Source organism: Phalaenopsis equestris, unplaced genomic scaffold, assembly GCF_001263595.1.
Source record: "Phalaenopsis equestris unplaced genomic scaffold, ASM126359v1 Scaffold000167, whole genome shotgun sequence".
NCBI classification, from domain to species: Eukaryota; Viridiplantae; Streptophyta; class Magnoliopsida; order Asparagales; family Orchidaceae; genus Phalaenopsis; species Phalaenopsis equestris.
Window position 1 is genome coordinate 1,176,239 of NW_018164609.1, and position 20,047 is coordinate 1,196,285.

The window sequence follows — 20,047 nt, forward strand, 5'->3', positions numbered from 1 at the left end:
ATGTCTTAACAAGGAGAGACCTCGTTTGGAGTCACCACTCGTTGTTGTTCAAGAGAGACTTAAAGCTGCCGTGCAATCCAAAAGGTTCTTTCTTGTTCTGGATGACATTTGGGAGGAAGATATGAGCAAATGGGAGAATGTGCTCTGCCCTCTGGCTAATGGAAGTTTCGGAAGTAAGATTTTGATTACAACTCGAATGGATGAAGTTGCATCGGCAATTGCAAAGATTATTAAAAAGAAGATGGAACCATTGAAAATAAAGGGCTTGGAGGAAGATGTGTGTTTGAAGCTACTAAACACCCATGCATTTGCTGGTGTAGAGAACCTTGGTTCTCATAAAAAATTAATAGACATTGCTAGTTTGATAGTTAAAAAGCTTTCCGGATCTCCGCTGGCAGCAAAGGTCATCGGTGGTGTTCTCAGTTCTCAATTGACTGAAAGCTTTTGGATGAACATTTTAAATAGTCCTGATGTTCTAAACGTAGAACCAGAACCGGGTCGCAATAACATGTTGCCTATTTTAAGATTGAGTTTTACGTTGCTCCGACAACCTCTACAAAATTGTTTTGCATTTTGTGGCATATTCCCACAAGATCATGAGTTTGATAAAGATGATTTAGTCCGAATGTGGATTGCACTGGGTTTCATTCAGGAATCTAAAATTGAAGGAGAGACTTTGGAAGATATTGGAGGAAGGTATTTTGATGCTTTGGTCAGAAAATCTTTCTTTGACGAGTTTCAGGATTACAAGAGAATATACTATAAGATGCATGATTTATTACATGAATTGGCACAGTCTATTTCTTCAGAGGAATGTTTCAGATTTGTGGGAGATGATGTTTTGTCTCTTAAAATTCCTAAGACTATTCGACACGTATTTATTAATACTGAAAATCTCGGAGTGCTGAGAATGATAAAAAATGTTAAAAGCCTACATTCACTTTTTCTTACAAGTAAAAGGCATGGCCAACATTTTACTGAAATACTTACTGAAATTTTTGAAGCATCGAGCAGGATTCGTCTGTTGTTCATAGACTCTACAAATCAGAAAAATATGTCTGAGGCTATTAAAAATTTCAGACATCTTCGATATTTGAAGCTTACTGTTAATCTCACTCAGATGCCAAGATCTCTAAGCAGTCTTTATCATTTGCGGTTCTTAATCTATAAAACAGAGGTGTATAAGGATTCTTGGTCTGATGATTTCTTGCCTGGCGATGTATGTAATCTTTCTAATCTTCGTCACTTGGAATTACCTGGCTATGTGAGTGTACGTGGAATTGGGAAATTAAGGTTACTTCAAGAACTAAATGAGTTTAATGTTAAGAATGAGAATGGTTATAGAATTGGGGAGTTGAAAGAAATGAACGAGTTGCTCAATTTAAACATAAATGGTCTGGAAAATGTGAACGATGCTGCAGAGGCTCGCGATGCAAAATTATGTGAAAAGAAAAAACTCATTTATTCTTGAAATGGAACTCAGACATGAGAGGTGGAAGCCTAGGGAACTTTGTCAATTCTGACTTGGATGTGAATGTGCTTGAAAATCTTGTACCATACAAAAATTTGAAAAGATTGTCCATAGTGTCATATGAGGGTGCAAGATCTGCAAAATGGATGTACGAAGCTGATCTGATCTCCAATCTAGAGTACATCTGTCTGGAGAAGTGTTCAGAGTGGGAAACTCTTCCACCTTTTGGGCAGCTTCCCCACCTCAAGTGGCTTTACCTTCGTAACATGCCAAAAGCAAAGCGGCTTGATTATAAATTCCATTGGAATGACAAGGTTTCTGTGTTTCCATCGTTGGAGGTGCTAAATATGGAGGGATTACAAGTATTGGAGGATTGGTTTGATGGAGCAGGAGCAGCAGCAGATGACTGTTTCTTTCCTTGCTTAACGGAACTCTCCCTCGTTAACTGCCCAAATCTGCAGGAGTTGCCCTATTTGCCTCCTAAGCTCAGGAAAATGCAGATAAATAGCATTGGATGGAAAGCTTTGAACTGCAAGCAAGGAGGCACTTCAAAATCAATTCCCCTTGAAACATTAGAGGTGAGTTCATGTCCAAACATCACATCTCTTCTTCTGGCGGATGTAAGACTTGAAGCAGTGAGAGAATTGAGAATTGAAGGTTGCCCCAATCTGATTTCTCTGGGTGGACTGCAACAAGTGGAGAGTGGCAATGAGAAATTCCAGCTTATTGTCAGTGAAGTTGTTATAAATGACCCATCCTTGTTGCCAACGGTAAATATCGCCTCCTTGGAAAAGTTCACAATTTGTGATAATGATGTGCTGCTTTCTTTTCCAATTGAAGCGGAGCAGTGGTTTCCCCACGTTAGCTCATCCCTTCGTGAGTTGAGCTTTAGACGCCTCATATCCCTGCAGTCTATCCCTTCCTCCTTGGAACGCCTCTCTTCACTTAAGATTCTACGTATCGAAGATGTTCCTCAGATCCAGCAGCTTCTACGCATCCCCGCCTCCCTGGAAGAATTATGTCTTCAACACTTAGAATCTTTGCAGTGCCTGCCAACGTCTTTGTCGGCCATCTCATCCCTCAAGTCTCTATCGTTATTTCTCTATCGTTATTCAGCATTCCACTCCTCAAATCATTGCCAGAACTCCCTTCCTCCTTGAAATCAAATACAATTTGTCTTCAAGATCTGGAATCATTGCAGTGTCTGCCATCTTCTTTGTCGGCCATCTCATCCCTCAAGGAACTAAAATTAGATAGCATTCCACTCGATAGCATTCCACTCCTCAACATTGCCAGAACTCCCTCCCTCTTTGTCTGTTCTGGATATAAATAGTCTTGATAACCTAGAGTGCCTGCCATCTTCTTTGTCGGCCATCTCATCCCTCAACTTTCTTTGGTTAGAAGGCATTCCGCTCCTCAAATCATTGCCAGCTCTCCCTCCCTCTTTGAAGTCTCTGAATCTATGTATGCTTGATAACCTACAGTGTCTGCCATCTTCTTTGTCAGCCATCTCATCCCTCAACAATCTATCGTTAAATAACATTCCACTCCTCAAGTCATTGCCAGGCCTCCCATCCTCCTTGTATTCACTGTCTCTACAGAATATCTTGATAACCTAGAGTGCCTGCCATCATCTTTGTCGGCCATCTCATCCCTCCAGGAGCTAGAGTTAGATACAATTCCACTCCTCAAATCATTGCCAGACCTCCCTTCCTCCTTGAATTCACTGAATCTAAAAAGGCTTGATAACCTACAGTGCCTGCCATCTTCTTTGTCGGCCATCTCATCCCTCGAGGAGCTACTGTTAGTTACAATTCCACTCGTCAAATCATTGCCAGACCTCCCTTCCTCTTTGGCTTCACTGTCTCTTTGGAGACTTGATAACCTACAGTGCCTGCCATCTTCTTTGTCTGCTGTCTCATCCCTCTGGTATCTAGACTTATATAAAATTCCACTCCTCAAATCATTGCCAGGCCAGACCTCCCTTTGCCAGACCTCCCTTCCTCCTTGTATTCACTGGCTATAGAAAATTGTCATCCAGAGTTGACGAAGCGTTGTACAAAAATTTGAGGCTCTGATTGGCACAATATAATCCATATTGATTGATTGGCGTCATTCCAAATGAATCTCTTCCCATCAAAATGAGAATGTGTGAGGTGAGGACTTGTTATTTACTTATATTCATCTCATCCTATGCATTGTTATGCTATGCACAGACTTATTTACTATTGTAATAATTAATATCTGGCTGATTTTGATGAACAACTTTTTGGTCTTACAAATTTCGAATTTTATTTAATTACTTCACACATTTTATTTTATTTTGTTTAGATTTTTTTTTTTTAATCTCATTATCTTCTCAAAATTTCACTGAAGAGAAGCAATTGAGAAGTAACCCATGCTTCTTATAGGTTAGATTTTCTAATTTTTACTAGTTTTGTTTCTTGAAACAATTAAATTATAAAAATGATTGTTTTAGCGTTAAGTTTTAGTTTCAATTGTAGTTAAAACATGATTTGTGATTTTGGATTAGATAAATGACTCTTACGTAGCATTAATTTTCTTTAAAAATGCCTTTTTAGCAGCTATTAAATAATCATAAAAAGGCCTCATAATTTCGCACTTAAGATTCTCTCACATAAGATATTCACATATGCACATCAACGAAAATATCAAATTAAAACTCTGTACTCCCAGAATTGTTGATAAACCTCTTCTCAATCCACAATATATTTATGAAAATCAAAGATTTACATACATACAACACAATTCCTATGTTTTTACATATCTTAACTCTTTAAATTTTAAATTATATATATATATATGCCACTTTAAATATGCTTGAAAAAAGGCATATTGCACCTTCTAGGAGTTGCAATGGTGATAATTGAATGGTATAAATGTAAAAAGGCAAAGTTAGATTTTAGATATGTAAATTCATAGGAATTGTGTGATATATATGTAAATGTAAGATTTTAATATGTAAATGTAAGATTTTAAAAATGTAAGATTTTAAGCCTATGATTGATATGGTAAATAGTTGGAAAACATTTATGATCAAAATTGGTGCTCTAATATTTCTACATAGCAATATTATTTGTTGAATATTCTAATTAAAAATTGAGCATCACACATTTTATGATAATTTACTTTATTTTAAATTAAATGTAAATAAAATTTGATTTATTAATATTTTATTAAACTGATCTAAAACCAAATCTATTAGTTGTACTTGTAACATGATAATCATTTTTATAAAAAATACTCCGACCCATTACATATGTTGCAATGATAAAAAACGAAATATTTGACAAAATTAATGCTTCAAATATAATTTAACCAAATTACAACACTATTTTTATAATAGAAATTACATACATAACCTTTAATAAAAATAAGGTATTCTTACATAAAAGCCACACAATTCTTATGTATTTACATATCTAACACCTAAAGATTGATATTTACATTTATAGCACCATGACGTCACAAATATGTGCATGAAAACATATATTTTACTTTTAAAAAATCAATGATAGTGAAACACTGATACTTCTGATGCAATGTTAACAATGTGAGTGGCATTCATGTAAACATGAAAATTTAGGTGTTAGATTTGTAAATATGTCAGAATTGTGTGGTCGGTATGTAAATGCCTCACAAAAATAACCCATAAATATTGGTCAATCCACAACAGAATCTGCATCAATAAAACGACTTTTGGAAATGAGACTTTACATAACTAAATTTGCAAAAGTAAAATGTTATTTTACAAAATAAACCAAAAAAAAAAAATTAAATACATTTTAAGGGGAAAGGAAAGCTGGAAACATATAATATGAATCGAGAAAAAAACAATTAAAATTAGTCCTTCCTAAGTTGATTGCATCACTTCTAAGAGCTCAATATTCAGTTCAAATGTGGCCCCAGGCTGCATGATAAGAGAGACCAGTGAGGAATCAGGAAATGTCAGCTCTCAAACAAGCTCTATGTTGTCAGCCAGAAAAACAAGGGCAATTATTACATACATAACTCGGTGAAATATTGATATTTACAAAACTATCAAAAATTACAATAAAACCTTAATCCATATATGATTTTTTTTTTTTGTTTCATCAAAATCCCCATTGATTGATTATGACGTACAACCACACATAAAAAATAAAAATAAAATAGACAAATAAGTGTCAGGCTATTTACAAAACTAACACCTAAATATCAAAACTTACAATAAAACCTCAGTCCATAATTTTTGCTTTTATGAAAATCCCGTGGTTTGATTGTAACATGGATAAATACACAGATATGGGTGTTAGCTTTGTAAATACACGAGTTTTGGGCGTTATATATAGATATGCGTGTGTGTGTGTGTGTAATTACGTTGAAAACTATTGGCAGTGAGTAAAATGGGAAAGGATTCACCAAACAACTGCATGGTTTATAGTGATCAGACATTTTTAATGTAAAGTTTGTGGTGAATGTAAAGTTTGTGGTGATGGTCTTTTACCGGTATTTCATTCATCCCCTTCTCACCATAACCAAGTCCGGGAGGAACAATTACAGTTCTCTACAGAAATAAAGACGGAAATATTAGAAATAATACATGAAGCAAAAACATCAAACAAAGATGCGAAAACAGACATAATAAATCAAAGACATCGAGATCGCGGTACTATTTCTGTATGGCATGATTTAGATATCCATGTTATATTCAAAGTCATCTTGGTTAGCAGTATAATACAATTAATAAGTAGGGAATTTTATATACATACCACATGATTCTTATGTATTTACATATCAAACAGCTAAACATGCATATTTACATGCGTACCAACCAAAAAATACCACAATAACTATCTTTTTAGAAGTTAAATGTATCTTTGCATGCATAGGTTTATGATAACAAAATGTTATAATTGTAAGAATCAAACTTTGGGTATTAGATATGTAAATACATAAGAATTGTATGAAAAGTAAGCAAATATTCATAATAATTAATATTATTATTTGTGACCTTTTTTTATTTGTTAAACACCAATTATGTCCAAACAAAATGAAAACAATTGAGGGTTGATGTTAACTTGTCAAAATTAGTGAAATTATTCCAACTCAGAATTTTGTTAGCGTAAGAGCATTTCTCAGAAGTCACAAACTTGATTTAATCGGATGGTGGTGAGAAGTGCGTGAGAGGATATTAGAACATTAACCTCATATGTCATACTACAATTTAATTTAGTTGCGGTGAAAATTAAAGGTTCATTAGGTTAAATCTAAAAGCAGATAAAAATTTTAATGGGAGAAAAAAGATCAGAAGAAGAAAATATTTGCTTGCTTACAAAAAATTGATTGTAGTGAGCAATATATATATATATATATAACTTTTAGTGATTTATATGATAGAATTGATACTAAAGAAGGAAAAATTAGATAACCAAAATATCTAAGAGATGAGATTTCTAGATATCTTCATCAAATTAGATGCATTCTAACATTAAGATAATAGGTTCATAAAGTAAATAAGATCAATTTAGATGTATTAGAATTGAAGATAACATAAATGCTACTTAGAAAAATTATTAAATTAGAATTGTAAGAAATAAATAATGTTGGCAAATCATAATGAATAAAAAAATGAAGTATATTATAGATCGATTAAAAAAACATGTAAGGAGATTTAGAAAATTATGAGGGACATTGCAGTGGTTTGATTAACAGATAGTTTTGATAGAATTTTGAAAATTAAAGTGATGAAAAAAGATTAGAAAAGAAAAGATTAGAAAAGAAGCAGAAAAGAAGCATTTGATATTGATATTTAACAAGGAACATATGCAAGATTGTACTAATTATACAGGAATCAAGACTTATAAGGCTTGCAATGAAGCTATGGAGAGGGTAATGGAATATATGCTTTGAAAAATTAATGCAATTTTGATGAACCATGAAGATCTACTATAAAAACATATTTATGGTAAGACAATCAATAAAAAATATATAAATAAAAAAAAAATCTTGACATGATTTTTACTGATTTTAAGAAGGCATACGATAGAATATCATGAGAATTGATTAACCGTGAATTAAGACAGAAATGGTGTGTCATAGATTCGTTAACATCAATAAAAATTTGTATGATAGAATATTGACTAATGTAATAAGTAATTAAGGAACAACCTAAGGTTTTCAATTATAAGAAGTTTACATTTAAAGAAAATTATGGTTATAACTTTATGTAGATGAAATGATGAAAAAACTTAGCTTGTTCATTCTTTTAATGGGTATTAATATACAAAAATACACATAACTAAAGAAAAAAATAATTACTATAAAAAGCATAAAAAATTGCCTTTTGCTAAATGCCATTTAATAATTTAAACGTCGCCGATTGATGCCAAGGAAGCAATCCAGGTGCACTTTTTTTTTTTTTTTTGTATATGAATCCTTGAGCGAGGTATTTCATTATAAGTAATAAGCAGTAGAAGAGATTTTTCATTGCAAGATGAACTTGTGACATCTGATTTTCCTTTTCTCGATCTTATTAATCCGACGGCTCTTAGACACTCTTCAAACTAGATGGTAGAGGTCCACCATTCCTAATTTGTTTATAATTTTCTTGAATGAGGGGAAGAATATGTCAACAAGCTGTCTTTCTATTGGGACAAGGGTTGTAAACGAGTCAAGCTTGAGTGAGCTCAAACTTGGCTCATGTTCGGCTCGTGCTCGAAATTGCTCGTGAATATTGTGTCCATATTCAATTCGATTTACATACTATTATTCATGTTTGGTTTGAAGTTGGCCCATTTAAATTAATTAGAAAAATACATATAGGGTGTTGGAATAAAACTTGCACCATTCATGTGCAATAGAGGATGCATAACCATGACTACACAAGTTGTTATGATTTAAATATAGAAATAAATACATATAATATATTCTTATATAAATAATATCTATAATTTCTTATTTCAAGCTAAAACGAGTCGAACACGATCCAACAGAGGGTTGTTCGCGCTACTTAACGAGTCAAATACGAGTTGTTCGTGAACAATAAGCTTTTTTGACAGCCCTAGCTAGGACACATAGAGTGCACATCAATTCATCTTTTTATTTCTCTTTTATAAAATGCTTTTCCACTTAAATGTGTTTGTATGATTATGGCAGACTAGGTTAGCAAGACTAATGGTTGATGTATTATCATAGTATATTTTCATAATTTTTTTTCATTTGAACTTTAAGTCTAGTATGATCATGATGCATAGTAGCTCACATATTCCTTGAGCAGCAATCACTCTATATTCATATTCAACACTAGATTTTAATAAATGTTTTTCTTAAGATGGTAGAAGGATGGTAGAGGTCTACCATTCCCAATTTGTTTATAATTTTTATGAATGAGGGGAACAATATGTCAACAAGTTGTCTTTCTATTGGAACAAGGGTTGTAAACGAGTCAAGCTTGAGTGAGCTCAAACTTGGCTCATGTTCGGCTCGTGCTCGAAATTGCTAGTGAATATTGTGTCCATGTTCAACTCGATTTACATATTTTTATTCGTGTTCGGCTCGAAGTTGACCCATTTAAATTAATTAGAAAAATACATATAGGGTGTTGGAATAAAACCTGCAACATTCATGTGCAATAGAGGATGCATAATCATGACTACACAAGTTGTTATGATTTAAATATAGAAATAAATACATGTAATATATTATTATATAAATAATATCTATAATTTCTTATTTCAAGCTAAAACGAGTCCAACACAATCCAACAGAGGGTTCTTCGCGCTACTTAAGCTAGGACAATAGAGTGCATATCAATTCAGCCTTTTATTTCTCTTTTATAAAATGTTTTTCCGCTTAAATGTGTTTGTATGATTATGGCAAGTTAGGTTAGCAATACTAATGGCAGATGTATTACCATAGTATATTTTCATAAATTTTTTTTCATTTGAACTTAAGTTTAGTATGATCATGATCCATAGTAGCTCACATATTCCTTGAGCAGCAATCGCTCTATATTCATATTCAACACTAGATCTTAATAAATGTTTTTCTTAAAATGGTAGAGGTCTACCACAAATTGTGACATTTCCTCCAAACAACGCGTACTAACCTAAAGTAGATTGTCTATCCATAAGTGATATAGCATAGTTTGCATCAATATATTGTTGAATTTATAAAATATTTTGCAATTTATACAAATAAAAATTCTTTTTCTAGATTTACCAAACATCTAAGATTTTTGCAAGCAATTTTAAAGTGAGAGTCTTTAGATTTGTACAAGAATTGACTCACACGATTTATTGTGAATGTAATATCAGGTTGGGTGAGAGCTACATAAATCAAAATTTCACCCCTATGACTGGTTCAGTCATTCTTCATCTATGTACAACTTCTAACCTTGTCCAATTGGGTTTCACACGGCTTGCACGCAATCATTTTTGTTTTGTTTCTTTTAGAAGATCCATAATATATTTTCTTTGTTAGATAAATATTCCTTATTCAAATTGACTAATTTATATGCCCAAAAATATCAATGTTTGCAAAGCTCTTTGATTTCAATGTTTAAAAATATCGTTATCTTGACTTGTAAAAAGTGAAATAGACATTTGCATGTGTATGTATGATGGCATATATATTCGTAAAAATTGAAGTATAGATGCTAGATATGCAAATAGATAGTAATTAAGTGGTATGTATGTAAATCTTCCTTTGAATAAACATAAATGAGTTAGGCATGTACAAAAAATAATAGAAATAGTGCCACTTAAATAACTAGATAAAATTAATATGGAAGGATTAGAAAAGTGAAGGGGATTCTCAACGATCCATATATTATTTGTTCTAATTTAATTGTCTCGTGATTTTGTCCCCTCAATATCTTTTTCTGAGAGTCCGCCCATCCCAAAAATGCTCCATCATAAGCCTACATAAGTGTGGTGTTTTTAATGACACTCCATGTATCACACCAAAGGAGTCTTGATGTTTGAGAATCTGATTTCAACTTTATACGGGGTATTCTACAAAAACATGATGATAGAACTGTTTTAAATAATATGGTTATATATTATATCTTAATCAATATTCAATATGAATGAATGAAGATTTTAGACTTAGGCCAAATAGTTGAGACGGGGCTAAAAAATAATGACAATGGCAGGAAACAATGGTAAATATATTTTTTTATTATCATTATTTTAGCCACTAAATATCCTAGCATCTCAATGCTGAAAGTTTTAATCGACATTTATATATTATCAAAATAGAAGTTAAATGACATTTATCTCATTTTAATACACAAATATCACCAACTTAATCAAAAAATCTTGTTAATAATATGATATTATGTAGCAGATGACATTGAATAAAAAAATCCCTTATAATAATAATACTAAAAATTAACAAACATACAAAACACAAGGCACCCACAGACTAAAGGATTTGGGAAAAATAGATTCATAACGTCTAACCACTAGCTTTGCATGACGTTTTTCGCACATTGACATAGGATTACAATATCATAGATAATATATAAAAAATAACATGCAAGAAAATAAATAGAAACATACTTTTCCCCCAACTCTCATCCCTTCAGTTATTGTATACATAGCTGGTGGAGGTTTCGGTGCAGCCTGAGCTGAATAGAGCCCATTGGCATTATCAATAAATTCACGCTTTCTTTCTTTTCCTGGCGGAGAACCAACCTTAAACTCGTAAGGCTAGTCAAAGAAAGTATTGGTTAGCAGTCTAAAATTTAAGGTAGAGAGGAACAGAAAATGACGTTTCTAAAAGCAGAGAAAAAGTAGGAAGAATATTAAATATCAGAATCAGTGCACAAATTTTGTTTGTCAACCCCAACTTTTTATTTAGGAAAGAACATTATGTATTTACCAATTAGTGAGCTACAATTACTTTCATTCCTCTTGAATAATAGTCAAGATTTCACATAACCAGAGATAAAACATTTAGATTTAAAAAATATTATATACTCAAGTTCCATTTGAGCAGCTCATTGTCATTAAAAGCTATTGCCAAACAATTTAAAAAAAAAGATTATTTTTAATTCTGTTAATCGGTATCATAAAATGTTTCCCTTCTAACATGATATTTTGTTTTACAACTACCACAACCTAATGAATTTGACTATTAAAAATTATTTCACCCCAGTAATTTTGAAGAAGTAACAAGAAATCTGCAGCCAAACACAATTATAACTATTGTATGAAAAGCAAAATTATAAAAAAGTTGCCCTCAGACAAACTCTTAATATAGTATTCCCATTTAAAATTTGATTAGGAAAAAAATCTCTCAGAAAATGTAGGATATGAAAAAGGATTATCATACATAACTTTATAATTTATTAAAAAAGTTTGTTTCCATGATTTGAACTTGGAATCTCTTTGAGGCACAAAAGGTAACTTACTACTGCTCTGCTTCTGCCTTAAAATCTAGAAATATTAACACCGAATAATGATTCTTGTCTTAAGAATGCTTCAAGCATTTGAAGTAAATCTAGCATCAGAATAAGCTTCTTTTAGCAAGATTGTAAATGGTCCCAAACTTTTGGAAAAGAGTCGAGTACAAACATAAATATCAAGAAAAGTAACAAAATTACAATAAAATACTATTCCTAAAAATATATCAAGGAATACTCAAAATAAATGAAGGCCCACGTATCTTTCTAGAGCCATATTTATTGGCACTTGAATAAATGACTTTCGATAATAATATTGCACAAAGATTCAAAATTAAATCCTTCAATTTTCATATGACCACTCTGTATTTTTCGACAAGTTTCCTGATAAGGACGGGTACCTTGAAATACTTGGTAACATTTCAGTTCTGATACGATCTTAAATGCCATGGAATGAGTATTACAGAGTAATTACTTGTCATATAAAAATAAACATAAAAAGTAATGTCCTTATAGTCGATAAGTCAAGCCAAATAAGTTTTGCAAACCTGTGCGATAATACGGTTTCCAGCTAGAAGTTTAGATTCTCGACTGGACACAACTGTGATGCCACGGTAGACACAGTCAAAATGCACCTGTAATGAATACAAAATTCATCTGGATCAATGTCCTAGAAAAATAAAACAAAACACGGCAAGAGAAGGTTAAGTTCTTCATTTTAAATTGACCTTGACCAAAACACCCCTTTCAACTATTTGACCCTTCCCTTCAACAAGATCGTAGTACTTCAGTCCTTCAGCTGCTTTAGATTACGATCAGAAACTGAAGAACAAAAATTCATTATAATGCAGAAAGAATGGATGCGTAATCTCAAAAACCAAAACATGAACAACAGTTTAGATTACCTTCCTATAATTATTGAACTTCACAATCACCTGTCTATATTATTAAAACAGGCAACTTGCAAAACTAATTTTATTTAACTATGAAATAAGAAGAGAATTAGAGATTGATGAACAAAATAAACCATAATCAGTCCCAATGTTCAAAGATGAAAAAAAAAAATAGTAGCCATATTGTATAAAAAGAAATACCTAATAAAGCATGGAGTGTTCATTCTTTCGAGAGGTATTTATATACAATATTATATAGAAAGAATAACAAAAAGAAATAAATAATTACCATAATAAAAATAAAAATTATCTTTAGTCATCTATCATTTGATTATTTAGAGATTATCGATTGAAAGATTGTCGATTGATGTCAATAGAGCAATCCATAGGCTCTTGCTTTCCTTTTATCTATGAATTCATGCGAGAGGTATTTCCTTATTAACAATGAATCTTTGGCCCCTAATTTTCCTTATCTAGCCCTTTTTTATCCGAAAATCCTTCAATGCTCTCCCTCAGATTGGATAGTAGAGATCTATCATTCCAAATTTACTTATATTTTTTCTTGAATGCAAGGTCACTTAGTCCTTTGGTAAATACACCAGTAAGTTGTTTTCCTCTTGGAACATATGGAGTGCAAATTAATTCACTTTCTATTTTTTTTTCTTTTATAAAATGCATATTTACTTCAATATAATTGATGCAATCATGTTGTATAGAATTGTGAGCAATGTTAATGGCAAATTTATTGTTAAAGTATATCTTTATAGGTTTTTCCCACTTGACTTTTAAATCATCGAGTATAATCTTGATCCATAAAAGCTCAAAGATTCCTTGGTCAATTGCCTTTAAGTTAGAGTCAGCACTAGATTGATACAACAAGTTAATTTTGTAAGCACCGAAAAATTCTCCAAAAATTTTTCTACTTTCCTTCTTTGTTCATCACTTCAGCGACTTCCCGATTATACAATCATGATTGGAGTTAGAAAAGAAGGCAGCGGCGGACTCCAAAACCCTCGCCTTCCTGCTCGTATCGTTAGCTCCAACCCAAAACAATCAAGGAAGGCAACCCTCTCCTCTCCCTATCGTGCACATTAGCTCCTTCGAATCTCGTAGATAGATTTCCAATGAGTTTCTTAACCTAGGATTTAAGGGTTAAGGCAAATCTGGGGAGAAACGGGATTTAAGGGTTTGCAGGATTAAAAGATGTCATTTTTTTCTACTATTTATTAAACCTTTAGGTGTATGTAAACCCCCCAACACTTAATTCAGAAAGTGAAAATTTCACCTATATCATAATAAAACAAAAACAAAATACTATGATATTAATTAAAGTTAATTAATTTCATAGTTTTCTTCTTTTATATAATGTAATAATAATGATTTATTATACCTACATATATTAAATCTTGTAGATCCATTAGACCACCAATTTGAATGAATGAATAAATTGTTTAATCATTTATAATTTTACTTTTAATTAGTGTGGAATTGCTAGTCGAACCGTCAAATTCGTAGAAGTATCGTGATTTCCGCCTCGAGGTAAGTAACTGTTGTTTATTGGAGGATATATGTACCATTCCTGATTCTAGGCGTTAATCATTGTCAATTGTAATAGATTCGTAGCTATTCTATAATATTGTCGGCATGTCATTGTTATTTCAATTTTATACTTGCAAAGTTTCCTGCATATTTCTATTAATCTTGCAGTTATGATGTTTTCCTTTTCTGCACTTATATGAATTTGCATATGTCAAATCATAAGTTTGCATGAAATATTATAATTTTAACATGATACATCTGTAGAAACAATTTGACATGCTTGTGTATGATGATATGTAGATCGATAGATCTCTTTTGAATTTTGGCTAGCCGGACCAACGGGCCTACAGAGTTACGACCCTACAAATTTCCTTGGGTTAGTATTGTTCTTCCCAGTTTCATGGTGTCAATTAAAACAAACTATATATAAATATAACTAAAAGTTAAATAATTAGAAATTTTGATATGTTTTCGTGTATGATATGCATATTTGATGTTTACTTCTTCATTATTGTCTTACAGTGTTACATATGTGCATAATAATTGTCCTTATTCGTCCATATTGCATGCCCCATTTATCTTATCTTTTATGTTTTAATAGATAGTTGTTATTTACTGAATTTTCTATCAAACTTACTATTTGATATTTTTGCATAACATGTTATATTCAACACCAGTAGGACCGTTTCCACCGGAGCAGACTTTCAATTTTACCTACCATATTTTGATAATTTTCTTTAGTATTTATTTTAACTATTGTATTTCTCTTTGTTAAATATGAGTAGTTGTTCAATGTTATCATTTCTGTTTTGATTTAACTGATTTTTTATTTTCAGAACAGTTGTATCAGTGAACTTTTAAGCATTAATAAAATTTATATTTCTTTTCAATTGCATATAAGTCTTTATTTGAGAATACAAAACAATTTCATTTCATTTCATCATGTCCTGCTTTGTCTGGGTGTACCGGCTTCCGGACCCGGGGGCAACAAATTTTACCCCTTCATATAATAAGATTTCCTTGTAATAACAACAATGCATGGTATTCTAAAGTGGATCATCTATGCATAGGTGATCCAAAATAACATGCATTATATATTCTTCAATTTGTAAGGTATAATGCATTTTATATATAATTCATTTTCTTGAACTTGTTTTAAAGTATCTTAGAATCATGTAAGTAGCTTGAATATTAGATTTCTTAAGGGTCTGTTTGGGAACCCGTTTCTTTGGCTTTTCGGTTTCATGACGGGGAACGATGCATTTGGGAGTCTATTTATCGCGTGTGTTTCGCAGATGGCGGGCTGCAAATCTGCGAACGCTGAAATGGAAGGGGGGCTCTGCGTTTCGCGGCAGAAGCTCCGTTGTGACTGGATTTTGACGTCTTTGCCTCTTCTCAAATCTGATAATCCCAGTACCCTATCCCCGCATATACCCCTCGCCCCTCTCCTTGTTTGTCACATGTGTCATTAGAGCTGAAACCCAGTTGCGCTCGACTCCCTCCTGCCTCATTCAACTTCTGTGTTTCACTTTTGTAATCGATATAATTTTTTGTAGACTTGTTCTGCATATGCATGAAATGATGTTAGCTGGTCGATTTGCTTGCTCTTTCCTATGCATATGTGTAGAGGAATATTTTAGGGGAAGAATTTTGAGCATTTATTTTATTTTTTTATCTGATAGATTTTTGTCAATGGAATTGCATAAACTATGATGAAAAGTTGAAGTTTACAAGACAAATAAATTAGCAACATCTATAGTTATCTTGATTAGCCAGTAGATGTTATGGAATGCAATATATATGAGCATTGTTCATCTATTTCTTTAATATTTTTTTTTGTACTTGTTCTACATATGCATGAACTGATGTTAATTGGTCGATTTGTTTGCTCTTGCATATGCATCTGTGTAGAGTAACGTTTTGGGTGGGGGATGTTGAGCATTGTTTTCTTTTTTTAGTATATGAGACACTTTTATCAATGAAATTGCATATGTTTTGTGCAAAGATAAAATGTACATGATAGATAAGTTAGTAGTTCTTATATTTATCCTAATCAACCAATATAAGCTATGGAATGAAGTATATATGAGCATTATTCATCTATTTCTTAAAGAATTTTTTTGTGGACATGTTCTACATATGAATGCACTGATGTTAATTTGTCGATTTGCTTGCTCGGCTTCTCTTCAGTGTAGAGTAACATTTTGTGGGAAGAATATTGAGCACTGTTTTTTTTTAGAATATGAAAAATTTTTATCAATGGAATTGCATATGTTTTGATGCAAATTACAAGATAGATAACTTATCAGCATCTATACTTATCCTGATCAATCAGTAAAAACTATGAAATGAAATATATATGAGTATTGTTATCTGTTTCTTTAAGAATTTTTTTGTGTACTTGTACTACATATGCATGCACTAATGTTAATTGGTCGATTTATTTGTTATTGTCTCCTCTTCAGTGTAGAGTAACCTTTTTTTTTTTAGGAGGGGTGTTGAGCATTGTTTTCTTGTTTTAGTACATGAGAGACTTTTATCAATGAAATTGTATACGCTTTCTTGCAAAGTTGAGATTTACATGAAAGATAAGTTATCAATATTTATACATATTCTGATCAACCAATAAAAATTATGAAATAAAATATATATGAGCATTGTTCATCTGTTTCTTTAAGAAGTTTTTGTGCGCTTGTTCTACATATGCATGCACTGATGTTAGTTGGTCGATTTGTTTGCTCTAGCTTTTTCTTCAGTGTAGAATAACAATTTGGGGGGAGACTATTGAGCATTGCTCCTTTTTTTGTAAATGAGATATTTTTACCAATGAAATTGCATATATTTTGATGCAAAGTTGAAGTTTACAAGATAGATAAGTTAACAGCATCTATTCTTATCCTGATCAACCAATAGAAGTTATGGAATGAAATGTATATGAGCATTCTTTATCTGTTTCTTTTAGAATTTTTCGTGTACTTGTTCTACATATGCATGCACTGATGTTAGTTGGTCGATTTGATTACCCTTACCTTCTCTTCAGTGTAGAGTAATATTTTGGGGGGTGACTGTTGAGCATTTATTCCTTTTTTAGCATATGAGAGACTGTTACCAATGGAATTGCATATATTATGATTTAAAGTTGAAGTTTACCAGATAGATAAGTTAGCAGCATCTACTTTTATCTAGATCAATAGGCGTCAATGTTGGGCTACAACAGAAGATCCCACCACAAATTTGGATGAGCCCAAATGTGCTCATTCCAAAGAGATATACGAGTAACAACCATATGAAAGAGACCAGAGGGAGTACAGTCAGTCCAAACGACCTGCACCCTCTACAAAAAAAGGGAAAAAAAAACTAAGATTTGGGCAGCACATTTATCCCAACAGATAATACAGCTGGTCACAAACTGCACTAGTATCACTTATAGTGCCCGCACTGCTCTGCATGCACACCCAACAATGATAAATGTTGTCAAGCTATTCGATTCAATTTCAGAAATTTTTGATGGCATACCCCTCTTCTTATTTGTTGTAAAACTTCTTGAGCATCGAAACATGCGGAGGCTTTCTTCTTGCTGCTACGGAATGGAGGATTCTTTACCTCCGTTATTTTTAGAAGAGTTAAACTAGTTAGATGACATGCACATCTTTTTTTTTTTAATTGTTGCTATTTAATTAGATTGGCTATTTTGAAAAACCCAACAGATATTACAACTGGTAACAAACCGCACTAGTATCACTCATAGTGCTCGCACTGCTCTGCATGCATACCCAACAATGATAAATGTTGTCAAGCTATTCGACTCAATTTCAGAAATTTTTGATGGCATACCCCTCTTCTTATTTGTTGTAAAACTTCTTGAGCATCGAAACATGCGGAGGCTTTCTTCTTGCTGCTACGGAATGGAGGATTCTTTACCTCCGTTATTTTTAGAAGAGTTAAACTAGTTAGATGACATGCACATCTTTTTTTTTTTTAATTGTTGCTATTATATTAGATTGGCTATTTGTAATATTTACATTTCCATTGTGAACTATGACTTGTGTGAACTATTTCTGACGTTTCATTATTTGTGAATTTTTGTAGTTAAAATACTTTCATTGCACGCAAGTTGAACATTTATTTGCTATGAGAATAACATGTTCTTTTAAAATACTTTCTCGATGCTGAAATAAACTAAACATTATTTGTTCAAACACATGGAGCCACCAAATGAAGAGAAGATTATAGAGATAGTTGAGCAAGCGACAATCAATACTAGTACAGTTTGTCTAATTCATGAGTATTACGAGAGACTCTTTGTAAGACACTTTGTGTGTCATCGTCGCCTGTGGATGGCAGTTGATTGGCAAACTAATGGAAGCTCATCAAACCTAGATTCAGAACAAATTCCGGATGTCGAAAATTATATTCTGCGATTTACTGGATGAATTACAATCCAAATATGATTTGCATGGATCTTCTCGATTTGCATCCCGAGAAGTCCTAGTCATCTCATTTTTCATCACGTCACACAATGAGTTCATTCTTGTTATTTCTGAGCGTTTTCAGCACTCTACAAAGACAATCAACAGGAATTTCCTCGTCGGGGTTAGCTCTTTGATGAAAATGACTACGGACATCGTCAAACCACTGGACCAAGCTTTTGCACAAACACCTCGGGAAATCCATAGTGATCTGAGGTGCTTGTCGTTTTTCAATGTATTGATCGCACTGTCAATTGTAACAGTACTACATTAATGAAATTTTATAAATAGCAAATGTTTTGACATTTTTTTATAAAAAGTACTACATCGGAGCAATTGATGGAGCGCATGTAAACGAATAAGTTGGAAATACGGAAAAGATAGCATATATTGGAAGGTGTGGGGCTGCTGCATAGAATATATTAGCATTATGTGATTTCACTATTTGTTTTACGTTTGCGATAGCTGGTTGGCAAGAGAGTGCACACGACAACAGAGTATTAGAGTATTTAAATTTGCAAACCAACGACCTAAATACAAATTCTCGATGCTTGCCCTAGGTTGGTGCAATTTAGGCCATTACTACAAAATTTTGATTTGAACGAATCCACTAATATTGTCATTATTTAGGAAAGTATTATCATGTCGATTCGGGAGATCCACTACAACAGGGTTTTTTGAAGCTGTTTCCCGACAAGATTTATCACATCCCTAATTTTGAGTGCAACAACTAAGTGATTAGAGGAAGTGAATGAGCTCTTTAACAAAATAGACTCGTCATTACGCAGTGTCATCGAACGAGCATTCAGTGTGTGGAAGAAGTGGGTCATACTTCGATGTATGTCTATATATTCTTTCAAAAAATATGTGAAGATAGTTGTTGCAATAAATGCACTCCATAATTTTATACGAAGATATCTATCCCGATATAATATCGATTTCAAGGCCTTCGATGAAGATCCTACATGCATGCCTAAGAAAGCTAACCAACTTCAAGCCAGACCTTCGGAGCACAAAGATGACCTTAGGAAGACAAGTACAACACTTCTGAGGGAGAAGACATCGAGGAGATGTTACGGTTAAGAGAAGAGATTACTAATGCTTTGGTGAATGCAACTACTGTACTTATATAGCATCACCTACATATTTGTAGTTGATAATTCATATTTTATCTCTATGTTTTTTCTCTAAATATATATTTTTGCTACATATTTGCAGCAATCTCTATTGTACCTTGTTTTTTGTGTACCGATAAACTTTAATT

The 20,047-nt window shown here is 32.6% G+C and overlaps 3 protein-coding genes across 3 annotated transcripts; 2 read left to right on the top strand and 1 right to left on the bottom strand.

Annotated features, from left to right (window-relative positions):
• Window position 1: 1 nt before the first annotated feature.
• Window positions 2–1,471, top strand: LOC110022071 (putative disease resistance protein RGA3; the record flags this gene model as incomplete). The annotated part of the gene is made up of 1 exon (XM_020720850.1): window positions 2–1,471. A coding segment is annotated over one exon (1,470 nt), but the record flags the coding sequence as incomplete, so codon positions are not given.
• Window position 1,472: 1 nt separating this feature from the next.
• Window positions 1,473–2,631, top strand: LOC110022072 (putative disease resistance protein RGA4). The gene has a single exon (XM_020720851.1). It carries the CDS (start codon window positions 1,486–1,488, stop codon window positions 2,629–2,631), a length of 1,146 nt encoding a protein of 381 aa, XP_020576510.1. The 5' UTR covers window positions 1,473–1,485.
• A 2,656-nt stretch (window positions 2,632–5,287) lies between these two features.
• Window positions 5,288–14,352, bottom strand: LOC110022073 (peptidyl-prolyl cis-trans isomerase FKBP18, chloroplastic-like). Its single transcript, XM_020720852.1, has 6 exons — window positions 14,277–14,352; window positions 12,611–12,681; window positions 12,431–12,517; window positions 11,038–11,187; window positions 5,979–6,038; window positions 5,288–5,402 (listed from the first exon to the last, which is right to left on the bottom strand). Exons 1-6 carry the CDS (start codon window positions 14,350–14,352, stop codon window positions 5,346–5,348), a joined length of 501 nt encoding a protein of 166 aa, XP_020576511.1. The 3' UTR covers window positions 5,288–5,345.
• Window positions 14,353–20,047: the final 5,695 nt, after the last annotated feature.

Excerpts from the sequence above, each read along its gene's own strand:
- LOC110022072 (XM_020720851.1), top strand. The coding sequence starts at position 1,486 with ATGAGAGGTGGAAGCCTAGGGAACTTTGTCAATTCTGACTTGGATGTG.
- LOC110022073 (XM_020720852.1), bottom strand. The coding sequence starts at position 14,352 with ATGGTACATATATCCTCCAATAAACAACAGTTACTTACCTCGAGGCGG. Across the intron at positions 11,188-12,430 it reads GAAACCGTATTATCGCACAG|CCTTACGAGTTTAAGGTTGG; the intron begins GTTTGCAAAACT and ends TTCTTTGACTAG. Across the intron at positions 6,039-11,037 it reads GGATGAGAGTTGGGGGAAAA|AGAACTGTAATTGTTCCTCC; the intron begins GTATGTTTCTAT and ends TTATTTCTGTAG.